This window comes from Pituophis catenifer, unplaced genomic scaffold, assembly GCF_029215685.1.
Source record: "Pituophis catenifer annectens isolate HBS135680 unplaced genomic scaffold, rPitCat1.0.hap2 SCAF_31, whole genome shotgun sequence".
NCBI lineage: Eukaryota > Metazoa > Chordata > Lepidosauria > Squamata > Colubridae > Pituophis > Pituophis catenifer.
Genome location: NW_027256911.1, coordinates 90,921 through 110,951, shown reverse-complemented (window position 1 = coordinate 110,951; position 20,031 = coordinate 90,921). Strand labels below are relative to the sequence as shown.

The 20,031-nt window shown below is 45.5% G+C and overlaps 1 protein-coding gene across 2 annotated transcripts in view; it reads left to right on the top strand.

Moving 5' to 3' along the window:
* Positions 1–20,031, top strand: part of LOC139326292 (cell cycle and apoptosis regulator protein 2-like) — a 39,780-nt gene that overhangs the window by 17,841 nt on the left and 1,908 nt on the right. The window contains exons 10-20 of one of the 2 annotated variants that reach the window (XM_070956451.1): positions 138–251; positions 2,785–2,948; positions 7,731–7,905; positions 9,910–10,173; positions 11,279–11,509; positions 11,652–11,832; positions 12,884–12,963; positions 15,481–15,627; positions 15,760–15,871; positions 16,678–16,863; positions 18,443–18,648. In XM_070956451.1, the coding sequence (XP_070812552.1) occupies positions 138–251; positions 2,785–2,948; positions 7,731–7,905; positions 9,910–10,173; positions 11,279–11,509; positions 11,652–11,832; positions 12,884–12,963; positions 15,481–15,627; positions 15,760–15,871; positions 16,678–16,863; positions 18,443–18,648 (1,860 nt within the window). Of the gene's footprint in view, positions 1–137; positions 252–2,784; positions 2,949–7,730; positions 7,906–9,909; positions 10,174–11,278; positions 11,510–11,651; positions 11,833–12,883; positions 12,964–15,480; positions 15,628–15,759; positions 15,872–16,677; positions 16,864–18,442; positions 18,649–20,031 lie in introns of those variants that run through there. The other variant, XM_070956452.1, reaches the window with a different exon arrangement.

Here is a 20,031-nt window from a genome sequence, read left to right as displayed (position 1 = left end):
TGCGATGCCTCTCTGTGATCTCTGGCATCGACGTCGTCTTTTGTTTGAAGAACTTTTGGTAGTGGATTTTTTGGGGGGAATTTTCTGCATGCATCGCAGCTGCACTCACGCTGCTCTGGGATGCCTCTCCCACGTAGGTTCTGCTGCTTTCTTCTCCTGGCATTGAGGAACTCTACCGCAATTGTCTGCTCTATATTGAGGAGCCCAGCGATCAGAGGGAAATCCCTGAACATCCCACAAAGCAAATTAAGGTAAGCAACGTTCGCTGGAAGTAAATGTAAATGAGCTGCATTTGTGCCCAAATGCAGTGTTGCCTTCACGTTTTGATGATCATATTGATCGAACGGGGCATTTAATAAGGAAGGAGTAATCATGGGGACTAGAGTTGCTTGGAAGTTAAGTTTCATTTTCGTTCTATAGGCTTCACCGTCATGTCTTTTATCTTGGGCAGCTAAGAAGTCTTTTTTTTTTTTTTAATTGAAAAAGTTTTACAATTACATTTTCTCCCCATTTCCCCCCCCAACCCTCCCTAACCTCCCTAACCCCCCTTAACCCCCCCCCCTCCCCCCCGGACTTCCACAGAATATAATCCAAATCAAAATCCCCTTTTTATAAAACTTGAACCCCTCCACCCCCTGTATATTTTTCACATCTTCACAAAATTCAAATATTTCTATCTTTATATAATACTTTCAGTTAAAAGCTATCTGATACTTCCTAATTTGATATTTATTCTGCACATAATCTATCCACTTTTTCCACTCCCATTCATAAGTCTCTTGTGAGCGATCTTTTAGATATGCTGAAATCTTCTGCAAAGCTGTCCATCTTCAAAGTCCATTCCTCAATAGTGGGCGTAGCTTCATTTTTCCAGTATTGACCTATCAGTAATCTCGCTGCTGTTATCATATACAATATCAACTTTACTTCACCCAGTGTAAAACCCTTAACTATAGGCAGCTAAGAAGTCTTAAGCTAATAAGTTGAAGGTCTCCTCACCAGAGAAGGAAATTACTGTCCATAATTCAGTAGTTCTGAGTTCATCTGCCAACGGATTCATTCCAAATACATTTTCCGAAAAGCAATCGGTAATATGGATATCAGCCAGGGGCCCCTCCCACATTTGGAGTGTTACCCTAGAAGTGTATCCTTCAGTCTAAAAGAAGAGTGCAGCCCCCAACTGAAACAACTCTCAGCTTCACCGTCAAGCAGGGATGTAGAATCAGGCATCCTTCGTGCATCCTTTTCCCCTGGGTGTGTCTTCCACATAGAATTGTTTTTGTTGGCCAGCCTTTTTCCCTGGATCCACATTTTGCATTGGGGCTGGCGGATATCTAGACCATCCTTGTGAAAAGCAGTGTCTGAAGGCTCTGGTGAACTGGTGCAGTAAAATTAACCTGGTTCTAAATGTTAATTTATTTTATTTATTTTATTTTATTTCCAATTTATATACCGCCCTTCTCCCTAAGGACTCGGGGCGGTGTACAGCCAGAATTAAAAACATGAAATACAAATATTAAAAAACAATTAAAATACATATAAATTTGGCCCCAAAATTAAAATTCACAAACCAATTAAGACATTTAAAAAATTTCTTCTTAAGCCAGCCCGGCTTGCTGGAAAAAGTGGGTTTTAAGGGCACGGCGGAAGGCACTGAGGTCTTGGATTCTCCTTATCTCTGGGGGCAACTGATTCCAGAGGGTAGGTGCCCCCACAGAGAAGGCCCTCCCCCTGGGGGTCACCAGCCTACATTGATTGGCTGATGGCACCCTGAGGAGGCCCTCTCTGTGGGAGCGCACGGGTCGATGGGAGGTTGTCGGTAGCAGCAGGGAGGTCATTTTAGATATTAGAAAGAGCCGGCATAGTCATACTCCACTCAGTATCAAGGATGCAGCTGCAGAGGTGGTCAATAGTATTAAGTATCTGGGGGTGCAGATAACTAACAATCGGAACCGGTGTCTGCACGCGTCACCCTTAGGGAAGCGTGCAAACCAGCGTCTGCATTCCCACATCAGATGAGGAGAGCACATCTTTTGCCTTCTCTCCTGGCCACTTACAGAGGCAGCATTGAGAGCGTTTTAACAAACTGCATCCCTGTTTGGTTTGGTGGTAGCAGATAGAAAGTCCCTACAGAGAGTGGTGAGGGCAGCCGAGAAGATCATAGGAAGCTCACTTCCTGTTATTCAGTATATTGCTTATAAGCGCCCTGTGCTTTGAGCTCGAAGCATTGTTAGAGACCCCACACACCCACTCCACGGTCTGCTTCTGTTGCTCCCCTCTGGGAGGAGGTTTCGAAGTATCTATAGCAGGACTACTAAATTCTGTAACAGCTTTTTGTTCCTTATGCCATCCGTCTGGTAAACTCGCAAGATTCGTTTTTCTCACCATGTACATGTATACATCCGAACTAGACTGTGTTGTTTCTCTGTGTCATATAATATATGTGGATACATGCATAATTTTGTATTTATTTATTGTGTCATGTTTATGTAGTGTATATTGGAGGTGGTGACCGTTTGGGAGCTGTATGCAACGAAATTTCATTTTAATGTATGCCGATTAGTCTACATCCAAAGTGACAACAAAGTTAGATCTAATCTAATTAATCTAATCTAATCTAAAAAATCTAGTCACTTCCACGTCTTCTCTGTATTTCTTGGGGTTTAATCGACAGAGCAGCGCATTCTTTGCAGTTCTGTGTGGAAAGCTTCCCTGGGAGCTCCACGCCCCCTCCCCGAAATCTAAATCAGAGGTCTTTTTCCTGACCATCTTCTCTTTCCTCAGTTCCTGCTGGAAAAGAAGGCAGATGAGCTGGTGCTTCTGGGAGGAGAGTGGTCGCCCTCTCTGGACGGTGCTGACCCAGCTACAAGCCCCACGGTCCTCATCCGCACAGCCATTCGTTGCGTCAAAGCCCAGATCGGCTTGGATTTGAGCCCCTGCACGAAGTGGTGAGTCTTCTGCCGTTGAGCTGGGCCTTCCATCCCCATCATTTGTTGTTGTTGTTGAGATAAGAGTCTGGAGATTCGTTGTGAACTGACGATGCAGGGAGCAAATTGGGGCAATGTCATCCACCGCTCCATGCACCTGTGAGTGAGCTGCAGCTCACATTCCCTTCCGCCTTTTTAACTCCTTTTGGTAGTTGGAAAAGGTGCTCCTGAAGTCATGGAGCAAGAGGCGTTATCCTTTGAGTCCTAGCTCATTCAAGCAAATATAAACAAGATGTGAAGTTTCCGAAAGATGCCCTAATTAATTCATGAGCCATGAGCCGAACTTCAAAAGAAATACAGTCATTTATTAGGAGCACCATTTCGGCAATATTCGGATGCAGTTAGAACTAATCCCACGTAGATTTACATTCCCCTATGACCCTGTCTCTCCCCTCTTCCCTGGCCATGTCATAAATCACTTTGGCTGGCTGTGAAATCCAACACCCTCCTTCTGATTGCGGTCAGGAAGAATGTATGGAATGCACTTCAGTTAGGGAAATAAATCAGCTCTATTAATTCTCCCTCCCTCCTGCTCATGGCAACTTGAAAGCTTTGCAAGTTGACACAAGAATGTCCCTACAGGTGCTTTTTTTCAAGAGGCACCTGGACTTTGTGGTTTTCCTTTTGAAGACGTTTCGCTTCTCATCCAAGAAGCCCCTTCAGCTCTGTACCTCAATTGTGAAATTAATCTGTCTCATTCTTTCATTGAGAAGTTGGAGGATGTTTTCTCCCCTGGGTCCCTTCCCTTTTGAACCCAGGCGCAGGCTACGGGGGATGAGTCTCTGCTGCCTGCATCTCCAACTGAAGCGCAAATGGTTCCTGTAGCCTGCAATTTTTCTGGAAATCCGTTCATACTCCCGCATCAATTTGAAGGGCGTTTATCCCCAAAGCACATGGCTAAATGTCTATGGAGATTCTCCATCATCCAGGTCATGGTTGTCCCAAAGGTGCTTCTCCAAGAGGCAACTGGACTTTCTGGGTTTTCTCTGAAGACGTTTTGCTTCTCATCCAAGAAGCTTCTTCAGCTCCGATTGGATGGTGGGGAATGGAAGGATTGATATTCCTTGCAGGCAGCTTGCCTTATGCAATATAACTCCTTCCATTCTCTACCATCCAGTCAGAGCTGGAGAAGCTTCTTGGGTGAGAAGTGAAACATCTTCAAAACAAAAAAGATTTCCAGAGGGGATTTCCAGAGACTACAGGAACCAGGAGCACCACTCAGGCGACCCTGAAGACAAAGGTAGATCTCCAAGTGCTTCAAGGACCCTCTAAAAGGATGCAAAGGACCAGCTGTCTGCAAGGAATATCAATCCTTCCATTCCCCACCATCCAGTCAGAGCTGAAGAAGCTTCTTGGATGAGAAGCAAAACGTCTTCAAAGAAAAAACAAGAAAGTCCAGTTGCCTCCTGAAAAAAGCACCTTTATTTTATTAGTCATATTTCTTATTAGTCATATTTCTATGCCGCCCACTCTCCGAGGACTCTGGGCAGCTTACACCAAAGACAGTATACTAAATACCATATTGCCCCCCAACAATCTGGGTCCTCATTTTACCCACCTTGGAAGGATGGAAGGCTGAGTCAACCTTCAGCCGCCTTGAGATTTGATCCGCTGATCTGCTGAACTAGCAGTCAGCTGAAGTAGCTGCAGCGCTGCACTCTAACCACTGCGCCACCTCGGCTCATTTGTGACGACTATGACCTGGATGATTGAGAATCTCTACAGACTTTTAGCTATCCAATTTGGGGTGAACCCCCTTGGAATGGTGTGGGAGTAGGAATGGATTTCCAGAGGGAAAAATTGCAGACTACAGGAATCAGGAGCACCACTCAGGTGACCCTGAAGACACAAGTAGACCTTTAAGGGGTTCAAGGACCCTCTAAAAGGATGCAAATGACCAGCTGTCTGCAAGGAGTATCAATCCTTCCATTCCCCACCATCCTGTCAGAGCTGAAGAAGCTTCTTGGATGAGAAGCAAGACATCTTCAAAGAAAAAACTAGTTGCCTTCTGAGAAAGCACCTTTGGGACAACCACGACCTGGAGGACTGAGAATCTCCGTAGACATATAAGCAAGAATGTTGACATGGCACCCAGAGGTCAAGCCATTACTAGCCGTGATTTTTGAGGGACTCGAGTCCATGGATGCTGAAGTGGCAATGCATTTATCGGACTTGCAAATGTTTGTTTCCCTTTATTTTGACTTCCAAGGATTAGAGTCATTTACCTTCTTCAATAGCCTCAAAGGTAAGAATAAATAGCCAGCTGGGCCACTAGATGGTGCATTTTGTAACAAATTGTGTTATTGCATGACACTCCACAAGAAAGAGATGTGGAGGGATTTCTTTGAACGCTTCTGTGCCAAAGTCTTGCAGCATTGAGTTGGATCTGTATGACTGGACATCCCGCTCCCCTCTCAAAAAAAAAGAAGAAAAAAAAAGAAGGAAGAATTTCTCTTAAGTGTCCTTAATTTGTAGAAAGAGAAGATTGGGGTTGCTTTAGAGCAGAGGTCTTCAAACTTGGCAGCTTTAAGACTTGTGGACTTCAACTCCCAGAATTCTCCAGCCAGCTATGCTGGCTGGAGAATTCTGGAGTTGAAGTCCACAAGCCTTAAAGCTGCCAAGTTTGAAGACCTCTGCTTTAGAGGATAATTTGTACCTCTGAGATTAGAGGGTCAGATTAATGTATATTCCGATTGCCTGGAACAAATTACATTAAATAAATAACATTTTTTTATTAGAAAATAAGATCAGCAGGAATCTGTAGATGAGTAGAGAGATACGGGGTCTAGGAAACAGAGGTTGCAAGCCGGTAAAGCAGACTTACTGAAATCTTTTTTTTTTTTTGTAGAATTTTTTTTTGTTAAATTATAATATTTAATTGGTGTAAGGGAATGTAGGGAAATAAACTGGGAGTAATCCCATCCGTAGTGTTTACCTTGTGTTATTTTAATTGCGTTTCAATTGAAACAGATCAAAACCTGATTCCCACCTTACAGTGCCTGCTTCTTGGAGCGTAGCATGTTGCCCAAAAGTTAAAAAAACGACCTTTGATTTGCACAGAATTGAGGATCCCCTTGGCATAAACCACATACTCTCTTCTTTAATCGTAAGGTTGTCTTTCTGTGAGCCAAGGACGTCATTTATTTTTGCCACCTGCCGTTTATTTCTTTCCTGGCTTATTTCACTTCATCTTTTATTTTTATTTTTTTATTTATTTTTTTAATTTGATTTATATGCCGCCCTTCTCCGGAGACTCAGGGCGGCTTACAGTGCGTTAAGCAATTAGCCTTCATACTTTTGTATATTTTTATACAAAGTCAGCTTATTGCCCCCACAAACTGGGTCCTCAATTTACCTACCTTAGAAAGGATGGAAGGCTGAGATAACCTTGAGCCTGGCGAGATTCGAACTTACTTTAATTGCAGACAGCTGGTGTTAAAATTACAGTGCTTTAGTCTGCAGAGCTATCCAGGCTCTTGAAGTTCTCCTTCGGAGGAGCCATCACTAGAGGAAGCCCCATTGCCAAGAGAAGACGGATATGGGTACCAAGTAGGAGTTGAGCTTTCTGACGATGCCCAGGCATGAGGATTTTGGTTGGTTTTGGGTCCCTGTGGGCTTTTCAGAGAAGACTCCTTATACTTCCCAGTTAATCAAGAACCCTGGGCTTCTGGTTTTTCTGGAGGTCTTGCACATGCTTTTGTGCATGAGCTCTTAGGAGCCAGAGAAGGCTTCACACGCTCTTGCCTTCACCCAGTCAGCAATGAGGAAAAAGGCCGGAACTTGGAGTGCATTGGCTTAGTTGGAAGGAGTATGGTTATATATAGCTCCCTTGTGCTAGATAACCATGGCAACCAAACTTATTTTGTGTAAATCAGGCTGCACACGTGACTTGTTGGGGAAGCATCAGACTTGGGAAGAAAGGAATTGGGGGGCCTTGCGAAGCATTGCCACGTGTGCGGTCCAGCCTTGGGATGTTGTCGTTCCTCAGAAATCCACGCTCTTCGTTCTGTAGTAGAGCCTGTTGAACTGAAGTTAATTCTACCTGGGCGGAAGTTCAGCCATAAGAAAGGCAAGGAGTTAACAGAACGACCGACCGAAGATCCTGCAGTGCAACGTTAGGGCAGGAATTGCAGGCACTTAATTTTTGTGTATTTAGTTCTGGATGGCAGATTGGTTTTGGGGCTGGAACTTTGCAATTATTGTCATCTTGGCTAAATAACATTTTTCTCCCCAGTAGTTGAGTCTCATTGAGGTAGATGTACAGCAAAGTATTGTTCTACGTTTACAGGTGTGTCATCCCGTGGCCCACGTGTGGCCCTGGACAGTTGGTAATGTGGCCCCACAAGATTGTATAACAAAATAAAAATAAAGGAAGTTTGTTACTTAAGTATGTTAACTATATTTTATATGTAGCCCAAGACAATTTTCTAACAGAACAATTAATCAATGGAATAGTTTGCCTCCCAGAGTTGTGGCTGCTCCATCACGGAAGGTTTTCAAAAATAGATAGCTATTTGACTGGGCTGGTATAAGGCTCTTGCCTTGTGGAGCGGGTTGGACTATATGACCTCCGAGGTCCCTTCCGGCCGTATGATGCTATTCAACCACTTATAGGCACTTTCAAGCACACAGCTCTGCATCCAGCCTGCGGTTGAACTCCCGTGGGTGGGCCTGACACCTTTTGAGGAATAATCATATTTCTGGGGGGTTTTATCTGAATTCTCTGCACTTGATGTTCGTTAGGTACCGGTTTGCTGAGTTCAGATACCTGCGTGAGGGAAACCCATCTTACCAGGAGCAGACGGTGGTTTTCTTGCCAGATATTTGGAGCCTGATGCCATCTCTTGAAGAGTGGGAGGCCTTGTGCAAACAGAAAGCGGAAAAAGCTGCAGCACCTTCGGAAGGAAAAAACGAGGCGGTAAGAGTTAATTCGACCTGGATCTAAAGTTTAATTTGAGCAGGAAGGGATTGGGGGTCACACTCAGATGATGGGTAGAAGTGAAGAAAGTGCCTAATCCAGGGATCGGCAATTTAAACACTCAAAGAGCCACAAAGGTCCTAACCAGAAGCCCCCCGTTCAATTCTGGAACCGACCGAAAGTCCGGTTCCCCCACCGTAGAGTCGCCTCCTAGCACGGCATCCTATTCCCTCTACCTGTCCTAACCGAAAGCCCTATCAAGTGTGGAGCTGTCCGGCAACAAGGAGCCGCGGCAGAGGGATGAAAGAGCCACATGCGGCTCCAGAGCTGTGGGCTGCCGACCCCTGACCTAATCCATTTCTTTCCATTTATACATGGACTTGTTGTGTTTTATATCCTGCCTCGTTGAGATTTCCACGGATGGCATGTTTTGTGTCCTTAGCTTTATTGCAACCTCCGTTAGTTTAAATGGACAGCTGTGATTTGATTGTTGGTCTTGCCTTTAATTGAAATTAGACATTCTTGGCTCCTGAGAGCAGACTTCTGTTTAACTAGATCAGGGGTCTCCAGAGTCTGGCAACTTCAGATTAGAGTAGAATAGAATTCTTTATTGGCCAAGTGTGATTGGACACACAAGGAATTTGTCTTTGGTGCATATGCTGTCGGTGTACATAAAAAGACAAGATACATTCGTCAAGAATCATAAGGTACAACACTTACTGATAGTCATAGGGTACAAATAAGGAATCAGGAAACAATATCAATATAAATTGTAAGGATACCAGCAACAAGGTTACAGTCATACAGTCATAAGTGGGAGGAGATGGGTGATAGGAATGATGAGAAAATGAATAGTGGTGCAGACTTAGTGAATAGTTTGACAGTGTTGAGGGAATTATTTATTTAGCAGAATAATGGCATTTGGGAAAAAACTGTCCTTGTGTCTAGTAGTTCTGGTGTGCAGTGCTCTATAGTGTAATTTTGAGGGTAGGGTAGATACTATCTACCTGTAGATAGTAGCTGGCTGGGGAATTCTGGGAGTGGAAGTCCGCAAGTCTTAAAATTGCCAAGTGTGGAGACACCTGAAATAGATTCAAGGCATAGAAACTTTTTGCTGTGGGTCAAAGTTGGCTTTTGAGCAGAACACCTTAAAAGTTGGCCAGATCAGGGCCAAAAAGTCAGTGGGAACCAGCGAAAAACTAAATTTGATTTAATTGGTTCTCCTCTTCAAAAATCGTTGTAGTTTCTTGCTGAATTACAGTAAGGTGGCCACTTGTGGAAGGATTTTAGCTGAAGTCTTTGGATCTTCAACTTATGTATTTGTTGTGACCCCGACTCCCGAGCCTGTCCTAACAGAGGAAGGGGACTCAAAAGGTGATGGGGAGGAACTGATAAGGCCTCCCTCTCCAGGACCCTCCTCTCTGGCAATGCCTCAGGTTCCATCCGAAGGCCAAGTGGAACAGCCTGGGATATGCCAGGAGGAAAGCATATCGGAACAACAACAGATAGGGAGCGAGGATGATGAATCCTGGCTTGATCCCAGGCAGCGTCGGAGGGAGAAGCGTGCGCAGAAACGAAAGAGGCATGGGAGGGCCAGAGATTGAGCTGAGTCACTGAGCCACACCCCACAAGGAATAAAAGTGGGTGTGATTGCTCTTCAGGCTTTGTGACGATCAAAGTTAAAAACCTGAGAGTCACATCGCGTTACCTGAAATCTGGCTTGTGCATATTTGGATTGGACCTTGGCGAACTCTTGCTTCGTGGATTACTTTTTGCTACTGAACCAGACTGAGGATAAACTCTCTCTTGCTTACTGTGAGTGAAAACTGACTTGGCAGGTGTTTCGCAGTTTACTGCCAAAACTCTTTATCTGCAAGGATTTCTAGTCTGATTGCTTAATAAAACCTTGGCAGGCGTGCCTGGTTGTGTGTTTGCCTGTGTGGGGAAGGGGGACAGAACAGTATCTCTGATGTTTTGCCCTCTAATGATGACACTTCTAAACAGGTGGAAGAAAATGAACAGCCCTCTGAACCGGCTCCGGAGCAAGAAATGGAGTCCTGTGAGCAGGAAATGGAGGCAGCTGAACCGGTCCCCGAGCCGGTTCTGGAGATGTCGACTTCTGAACCAGAGACCCCAGCTCCACCACTGGAACCAGCCATAATTGTTTCTCCTCATCTGGCACTGCAAAACGGGCAGCCGAGTTGCACCAACCTCTCTCTCTACACTTTGCTCGAGTACAGAAGGCAGCGGGAGAAACTCTCCTTTGAGGTAGGTTCTGTGTCTCTCAGATGGGACGTTCTTGAGGGATGATTAAGATAGAAGAGAATATTCGTAGCTGAGGGTCTCTACCTTGGTGGTCTCTGGGCTTCGTTTTCTTGTAGATTCATTACCAGATTAGGTGACATCATCAGTGCTAAATGATGGTACCTGGTTTGGTAATGAAACATCTGCAAGAACAAAAACTACCAAGCACAGAGAGCACCAAGGACCCCAATTATTGGCTACTGGTACTAAAAACCAACATGAAGAGAAGCTCCCTGTGGCCTTTTGCACTTAGGTTTTCCCTCTCTTCTGTCCCAGCCATAGGGTGGTATCAAAAGAGCTTGGAAGAAGCAGCCCTGTATGAATTACCAGCAGAATAGGATGAATACAAACAAGGGGGGTGGCGGGTGGGGAACCTTTGAAGATTGAAAGAGTAGAGGTGGATTTTGAGAGGGTACCGTATTTTTCGGAGTATAAGACGCTCCGGAGTATAAGATGCACCTACCTTTTTTGGTGAGGAAAACAAGAAAAAGAAATCTGCCTCTGCCTCCCAGCAATTTGGCCTCCTAACAGCAAACAGCCTGCTTTACTTTCATTTTCGTTTTCAGCAGAGCTTGATTAGCACAAGAAAAAAAAATCTTCTCTCAGCAATTTACCTCCTTGCAGCAAGCAGCAGAGGCCCGCGCAAAACAGCTGAGAGTTGAGAGGCCGATCCAATGGACAATCAACTTGTGCTAATTAGGCTGTGCTGAAGCAGAAAGGAGCTGTTTCTGCTTGCTGCAAGGAGGTAAATAGCTGGGAGGCAGAGGCCAAAGGGTGGGGGCCAGTGGGTGGGAAGCCTCCCAGCTTCCCAGTGCTGTCTCCGCCAGTGCCAACGTCTCACCAATCCTCTCAACACCTTCTCTTCTCGTTCTTCTCAGCCTCTGATGCCAGCATCCTATCAGAGCGTATCCCCTTTCGGCAGATTTCCATCTGTTGAATCCCCAACCTGTTAAGTCAGGCGTACACCGTATAGGCATGTGGACGCTCACATTTCCATAGTTTAGGCCTCGAGATCTGCCCCAGCTTCTTGCCCTCTGATCTCTTTCGCTCCTTCTTTCCCCCCCCTGAGGTGGCAGTGGTGGCAGAGACTTTCCAGGAGATGCTTCAGCGGGATTTCGGCTACAAGCTTTATAAAGCATTGCTGGCCCTGCCGGAAAAGGAGCAGCCGCCGGAGGCTAAGAATCCCGATTCGGAAAAAGTGCCGAAATCTGAAAAGGAAGCAGAGAACGAACTGAAGGAGGAACCTCAGGAGAAACCCGGAGCAGAAGATGCACCCGATAGTAACCAGAAGGAAGTTCAAGTACGTCTATACAACTCTCGGTTGGCCCTCTCATGTTTGGCCAGTTACTCACATGGTCTTACATTGCATTTTCTTCCAAAGGATAATAAGGGGGGTTCTTTTTTTGGGTAAGGCACAGATATTGTCCTTTTCATTCGTGCAGAAAGAAGGGACTGGGGAGGCCGAGAAGAAGCCCCCGAATCAAGATGGGGCCAATTCAACCAAGGAAGAGAAGGTGAGCGGGAATGTCAAAGCCGAAGCGAAGGATTCCACCGATGACCTCTGTGAGCTGAGCATGGAAGACGACCTCTTGCTGCTAAGAGAGGACGAAGAGGAGGATTTTGGTAAGCAGTCTGGGAAACGGCAACACGGTTTGGTTTAATCTTGCCTGCGTGGTGGGGACACACATTAGCTGCAGAGAGTTGCCCTTATCACTACCCTTAGCTGTAGACAAGACGAAAGTCCCTTGGCTTTTCTCTATGGGGAAATCGGGCTTCCCAAGTTCCTTTTCGCGGCCTTTGGTTGAGGGCTGTCTCCAGACTGCGATGGGTATTGAAAGGCATTTGTTGCGCACTCAAGATATCTTCGTCTGGCTAAGTACGCTGAATGGATCCAGTCAGTGTCAGCGTTACAAGTAGCGCACCCATTGAAAGCAGAACTCGGAGGCAGGTAGATTCCTCAATGAACATGTTTATTGGATACATCATATCGGCACAGCCGGTGAAAACCAACTCTAACAGTTCCCACGGTTTTCATCTAATTAAGAGAGTAAAATCCCCCCTCCCAGATGTCACCAGTAACATTGTCCAATTAGGATGGATGGCAGGCTCCTCTTGTCAGCGTTGCAATGCTGGCATAGACAGAGAGAGCAGAGGACAGTAAAAGATAAACTCTGAAACTTTTGCCTGCAAAATCCCTTTGAAGCCTGGTTGTCGTGGAGATAAGTGGGGAGGGGCACATTCCTGAGAAATGACGGGGAAAAGAAGTCTGAAGAATGACTTGGAAGACAGCCAATGAGAAGCAGAGACTTGGGGGTCGGAAAGGGAGGGATTGGGAGGCAAAAGGTCAGTCTTGTCCGCGCGGAGTCATGATCCGGTGGCTGAGCTCAATTAAAGAAAGATTTCCTTAAAGATTGGCAGTTTGGAGATTCCTTTAATCTTGAGACAGTACCGCAGTCTGACACCTCTCCTCCTTCAACAGCCACCTGTTGCAATGATCTTGGTTCCCACAGGAAAACATTTTGTTTTGACTGTTAGCCAGCCTATCTACTTCCCCGCTCCCTTCCCCCCTCTCAGGCTTCGTGGCAACTACGAGGCAGCACAAGATGGCTTCGGTCAGGCTCGCTTCAGAGTTGACAGTCGGCTTCTGAAGCAGATCATGTTGCCTTATCCACAGGTGTCAAGTTGGAAGACGCTGAAGTGAGATCCGTTGCATCCAACCAGTCAGAAATTGAGCTTTCCTCCCTCCCTGATGTGGTTAGTGGCCAGCTCTTCTTCAAAGTTTGCTTTGCTTGTTTATATCTGAATTTTCTTAACGGATGTCTCCTGCTTTTTAATTAGCTGTCTTGGGAAGACCAGATAAACCAGAGTACGTTTTTCTGGAAACGTTGCCGACTTTGTAACATACCAATTCTGGCGCTGAGACTTGATTCCAAAACCATCTTTAGCAGGCAGATTTGCATAAATTTATATACCGTGTTTCCCCTGAAAATAAGACCTCCCTGGATAATAAGCCCAATCAGGCTTTTGCGCGCATGCGCTAAAATAAATCCCCCCCCCCAAAAAAAAATAAGCCCTCTCCAGAAATATTTAACCGCATGTCCCCGCCATTTCCTTGGGTTAGGGTTAGGGAGACAGAGCTGGAAGTCGGGTAAGACGACAAAAAGAGCCCCGTCTTGCTCTATGCGCCCCAAAATAGTAAGACCTCCCCGAAAATAAATATAAGACAGGGTCTTATTTTCGGGATAACACGGGTACAATGTAGATGGTGGCAAAATTATTTTCTCAGAAACTGGATTTTTTTTCATCCTAGGCTAGGCCAGGCTAGGTAATTGAGGGAAAGCTCCAGGGGACTGAGCGGTGTAAACCCCCAAATTCTGGAATGTAGGTATATTTTACCGTGTTTCCCTGAAAATAAGACAGGGTCTTATTTTCTTTTGACCCCTCTAAATAAGGGCTTGGTCTTATTATTGGGGGGGGTCTTATTATTTTGGGGGTGCAGGAGGAGACGAGTGTGGGACTGGATGTCCCATCGCTGCCGTCGCCTCCCCTCCCTGTTCTTCGCGCCGGCCAAGCGGCCCAACACGTCGCACCCCACCCCAATGGCAACAGCTGCTTCCCTTCCCCGCTGTCCCTTTATCAAGAGGGGTGGCAGGTGGGACGGGAGATGGGGGAGAAGCAGGACGCCCGTCTTACCTTTCCAGCTTCGTCGCATTCCTTGCCGTTGTGTCCAGGGAAACACGCTGTAAAAGAAAACCTCCTCGCGAGTTCGATCAAACTTCTTGAACTCGCGAGAAGGTATTCTTTTACAGCCGGTTTCCCAGGACACAACGGCGAGGAAAGCGACGGAGCTGGAAAAGGTAAGATCTGCGTCCCGCTTCTCCCCCGCCCCACCTGCCACTCCCAAATTTATTTATTTATTTATTTATGTAATTTATATGCCGCCCTTCTCCCGAAAGACTCAGGGCGGCTTACAAAGAGACATTCAACAAATTCGAAAATTACATAATTACATAAAAAATTAAAATCCAATTAAAAATTACTTAAAATTATTTCAGTGTAGAAATCCCCCAACGGGTCAGCCCATTTGATGAAAGAGCCATGCTTAGACCTCAAATCTATAAAGTTGGGATCTCCGAGCCACGGTGGCACAGTGGTTAGAGTGCAGTACTGCAGGCTCCTTCTGTTGCCTGCAATTTGGCACTTCGAATCTCACCAGGCTCAAGGTTGACTCAGCCTCCCGTCCTTCCGAGGTGGGTAAAATGAGGACCGAGATTGTTGAGGGGCAAGAGGCTGACGCTGTAGTCAGCCCCTGTAGTCAACTTAGAACTAAGGAGAAATTTCCTGATGGTTAGAACAATTAATAAGTGGAACAACTTGCCTGCAGAAGTTGTGAATGCCCCAACACTGGAGGTTTTTAAGAAGAGGTTGGATAACCATTTGTCTGAAGTGGTGTAGGGTTTCCTGCCTAAGCAGGGGGTTGGACTAGAAGACCTCCAAGGTCCCTTCCAACTCTATTCTATTCTATTCTATTCTATTCTATTCTATTCTATTCTATTCTATTCTATTCTATTCTATTCTATTCTATTCTTATATTCTATTCTATTCTATTTTCTATTCTATTTTCTTATGTTCTATTCTATTCTATTTTCTATTCTATTTTCTATTCTGTTCTATTTTCTTATATTCTATTCTATTCTATTCTATTTTCTATTCTATTCTATTCTATTCTATTCTATTCTATTCTATTCTATTTTCTATTCTATTCTATTTATTCTATTCTATTCTATTCTATTCTAGTCTAGTCTATTTTCTTCTATTCTATTCTATTCTATTTTCTATTCTATTTTCTATTTATTCTATTCTATTCTATTCTAGTCTAGTCTAGTCTATTCTATTTTCTTCTATTCTATTTTCTATTCTATTCTATTCTATTCTATTCTATTTTCTATTCTATTTTCTATTTATTCTATTCTATTCTAGTCTAGTCTAGTCTAGTCTATTCTATTTTCTTCTATTTTCTATTCTATTCTATTCTACTCTATTCTATTCTATTCTATTCTATTCTATTCTATTCTATTCTATTCTATTCTATTCTATTCTATTATTCTATTCTGTAAACTGCTTAGAGAGGGCTGGAAAGCACTATGAAGCGGTATATAAATCTAAGTGCTATTGCTATTTCTGGACCAGTGAAATAGAGCATGGAGTGAAACTGCCCCCCTTTCCTTCCCTCCCCCCCCCTATTTTTTTTACTATATATACCACGCTTAGCCCAGAGAGTTGGACCCAAGTACTGTGTTGCCCTTGGATGCCCTCCTTGCCTTCATATACTTCGACTTGAATTTCTGTGGCTACCTGCATAGGAAGGATATGGACAAGATCCTCCTCACTTTGGGACTGCACCTCTGTAAAGAGCAGGTGAGCATCTTGCTGGGTTCCGTTGGCGATTTGGAATGAGTTGGCCTCTGCCCCTCCGGACCTTGGGCACGGGGGTCTCTTGGCGGCATTTCCCAGGGCCACTCCTAAGGGGGTGTCTCCATCTGCTGGTAGGTGAAACGCTTGGTGAACAGGGTGGTGACTCAGTTTGTGTGCCGTTACCGCAGCCTGCGCTACAACCGGCAGGAAGGGACAGAGGCAGGCCTCGGAGAGGAAGAATTGTCAGGTGAGTTGCAGGTATGGGGTGGGAAGGGACTTTATGGGGCATTAGGGATGGGATGCCACTGTAGCTTGCTTTCTAAGTTAGGCTCGTTCCAGTTCAGCTACGGGTTTCATTGAGCCCTCTGTATGCCAGGAGGAGGTCTGGATGGGGTGTCGGGGGTGTGTCTTAACATTTTTGTCTCCTCCCAACAAAATACAGGTAGTCCTTGACTTTCATTTAGTGACCGTTCAAAGTTACAACGACACTGAACAAAGCGACTTAATGACCCCTTTTTTTCAGGCTCGCGACCATGGCACCATTCCCCATCTGGTCACGTGATCAAAATTCAAAACGCTTGGCAACCGACTCATATTTATGACAGACGCAGTGTCCCGGGGGGGGGGGGGTCACGTGATTTCCCCCTTTGCGACTTTCTGACGAGCCAAGTCAATGGGGAAAGCCCGATTCACTTAACAACAGGGGCAAGAAAAGTTGTAATGCGGGGTGGGTGGGTGGGTAGAATTCATTGGCGGCTGTCTTGCTTAGCAAGAAAATTTGGGGGCTCAAATTGTGGTCGTAAGCCGAGGACTTACCTGTATTCCAGGTATGTGAGGATTTCCTTCACAGGATCTCCTCCCATTGAAATGCGGCTCACTTTTGGAAAGGGTAATTTTTTTCTCAGGATCGGTCAGTTGCTGAGGAAGAGAATAATACTTCAGCGGGAATGGCGGCAATGGAATTCATATGTTTTTTGCTCTTTTTTCTCGCCGTTCCCCAAATCAAGGTGTTCTTTATTGTTAAGCAGGATAAATGCTACTTCGTTCTTGCAGGCAACCTTCGTTTCTTGCGCTCATCGGTCCCTTTTACCAAATCTACCCGAGAGGCTCAGTCTACCAATTTGATTCCGTACAATGGAGCTGTCCTTAACGTGAGCAAACTCCTGGAAAAGGCAGAGCAAACAGAAAACAGCCGACTCTACCTGGAAAATAAAATCCATACCCTGGAGCTAAAATTGGGTGAGTGCTGCGGGGGAGGCTTGATAGATTCAATTTAATTTAATTTAATTAAGATTTCATCTACAACCAGCCACCGTGATTCCTGGCAGTTCACCTTGATGACCATCTGTACCGATGAAGGAACTGCTTCGTTCGATAAGCTATATGTTTTGGGTTAACCAGATTTGGTCTGCTAATATCTGGGTGACCAGCGAATGGCAGCAAAGAGATATGCTTTAAACTTTAAAGTATTTGCTGCCACCCAGTGGTCATGTGGAATTTTGCAGCTTAATTCTGATAACTCTTGTTACATACCAGGCGTTGGCAACTTTAAACACTCAAAGAGCCATTTGGACCCACAGAAAAAAAAACAACAACACAGGGAGCCACAAAGTTCCTAACCGGAAGCTCCCCGTTCAATTCTGGAGCTGACTGGAAGTCCAGTTTCCCCAGCATAGAGTCTCCTTCTAATGCAACGTCCTTTTTCCTCTTACCTATCTTAACTGAAAGCCCAATCAATTGTGGAGCTGACTGGAAAACCTGCCCCTTGCCATAGAGTCTCCTCCTGGTGAGCCGTGCTTCCCCCCCCAAAACTAGAAGGTCCTCTTAAAATTGTGGCGCCGACCGGTGACACGGAGCCACAACAGAGGGATGAAAGAGCCACATGCGGCTCCAGAGCTACAGGTTGCTGACCCCTGTTATATACGAAAGCAGGACTCAAGCCCAAAATATTGTATTTATCGGGCGTAGTCTTGTTTGCGTGCAAGGGGTACCAAACATTACGTACCCCTTGTAGAATTGAACAGCTTCCTGAGCAAGAACTAAATTGCCATTCTGGGCAGCGAATGTGGAATGAAAAAGTAGTGGGACTCCTTTAGGGGAATTGAGACAGGTGGCTTATGCTTCTACCTGCATGAACATCCAGAAAATGGAGATTGATTGATTGATTTAGAAATTTTACATAGCCGCCTACTCGCTCACAGCGACTCTAGGCGGCTTACAAAGAAAGGGATTGAGGCAGTGGTGGAATTCAAATTTTTTTTGCTATCAGTTCTGTGGGCGTGGCTTGGTGGGCATGGCAGGGGAAGGATTTTGCAAAATCTCCATTCCCACCCTACTCCAGGGGAAGGATACTGCAAAATCCCCACTCCCTCCCCACTCCTGGGGGAAGGATATTGCAAAATCTCCATTCCCACCGCACTGTGGGGCCAGCCAGAGGTGGTATTTGCCGGTTCTTCAAACTACTCAAAATTTCCGCTACCGGTTCTCCAGAACCTGCTGGATTTCACCCCTAGATGGAAGCATACAGAGGGTGGCAGACAACAAGCAGGCCCATGCATTTAAAATACCATCCAGAGGTTTGGAAAATGTACCTAAGAATTGTGAAAGTCAAAGGTTCCTCCCCTGGAATCTGCCCCCCTGCAGATTCCATAATTACCGTAATTACAGATTACCGTAATTGGCCCTTACATAAATAGGTTCCCCTCCAATGAGATACTGCCAATTTTGGCTCTCCCTTGTTCTGACTAGGAGCTCATACCTCTCTCATCTCTTGTTAACTTTTGGCTTGGAAAACCATTTCCACCGACCGCGCTCGCAGAAGAGACCCAGCTTCGCTTCTCATCCACCGAGACTTCCAACAAGGCTTTGACGCTGGAAGTGCAGGAATTACAGAAGCGCCTGACTGAAGTGGAAGAGCAGTCAAAAGCATCCGAAAAGCAAAAATCCCATTTTCAAAGGCTGCTACAGGAGAATAAGAAACGCCTGGTTCCTTTGCAGCTGGAAATCCAGAAAATAATTGAGAAGGTAAAGCTGACAATCGAACCCAATGGGGCTTTTATAGTAAACCTGGAGTATTGGATCTTCAAGCAGTTATGGCTTGATAGATCTAAAAGTGGACATCTGCTGAGAGGGCTAAATCAGAAACTCCTAGGCCAGGAATTGGCAACCTTAAGCACTCAAAGAGCCACAAAAGTCCTAACCGGAAGCCCTCCATTCAATTCTGGAGCCAACCGGAAGTCCAGTTTCCCCACCATAGAGTCTTCTCCTAGTGCGGCATCCTTTTTCCTCTACCTGCCCTAACCAAAAGCCCTATCAATTGTGGAGCAGACCAGCGACAGGGAGCTGCAGCAGAGGGATAAAAGAGCCACATGTGGCTCCAGAGCCGCAGATTGCTGACTCCTGTCCTAGGCCAATGATGGCGAACCCTTTTGGCATTGAGTGCCAAAAAGGGAGCACGTGCGTACGCTTGTTGTGGAGGTAACCCGGAACTGCCCAGGGGCCAATGCGTATGCCGGGAAATAAACTTTTGGTTTATTTTTCGGAGTATAAGAGGCACCTTAGGAAAATAAAGCCTGCTTTACTTTCATTTTCATTTTCAGCATAGCTTGATTAGCACAAGAAAAAAAGAAAAACCCGCTCCCAGCAATTTACCTCCTTGCAGCAAGCAGCAGAGCCCCGTTGAAAACCGCTGAGCGCAAAACAGCTGAGAGTCGGGAGGCCCATCCAATCAACTTGTGCTAATTAGGCTGTGCTGAAGCTGAAATGGTCTGTTTCTGCTTGCTGCAAAGAGGTAAACTGCTGGGAGGCAGAGGCCAAAGGGTGGGGGGCCAGTGGGTGGGCAGGGTTACATTCGGTGTATAAGACGCACCTAAATTTTCACGCCCTTTTAGGGGGGGAAAAGTGTGTCTTATACTCCGAAAAATACGGTAGATTGAGTTGGTGCCTTGCTTTGCAACATTGTTTGGGGGAGACTAAAGGACACCAAATGGGGGGAACCAGGATTTTAGGCATGCTGCCCATGTTTTCTCCCCTCTGTGCACCTTTGTCCGAGAGCGAATTTCCACCTGTAGAGAAGCCTCGAAGTTTTTTCACACTGCAGCTGAAAAATCAGCTATGAGATTGATCTCTTTTTAAAATAGCCTCTCAACAGAAGAGGGAGAAAGAGATGAAAATCTGTCTTCCAAGGGATTTGGGAGAGGGAGCTTTTCAATTACAGCCTTTCTCCAGTTGTGCCTGAAATTATGCTGCATCATGTGTCCGCGTGGAACATACAGATAATCAGTTCAGTCAGTGCTCTAAACAAAGATTTTGACTAACAGTTTAGTGCCACAGTTGGCATGTGGAGCCATATCGGTGGGCATGTAAGCTCAGCTCCGGCGCACATGTGCGCGCCAACCAGCCAATTTT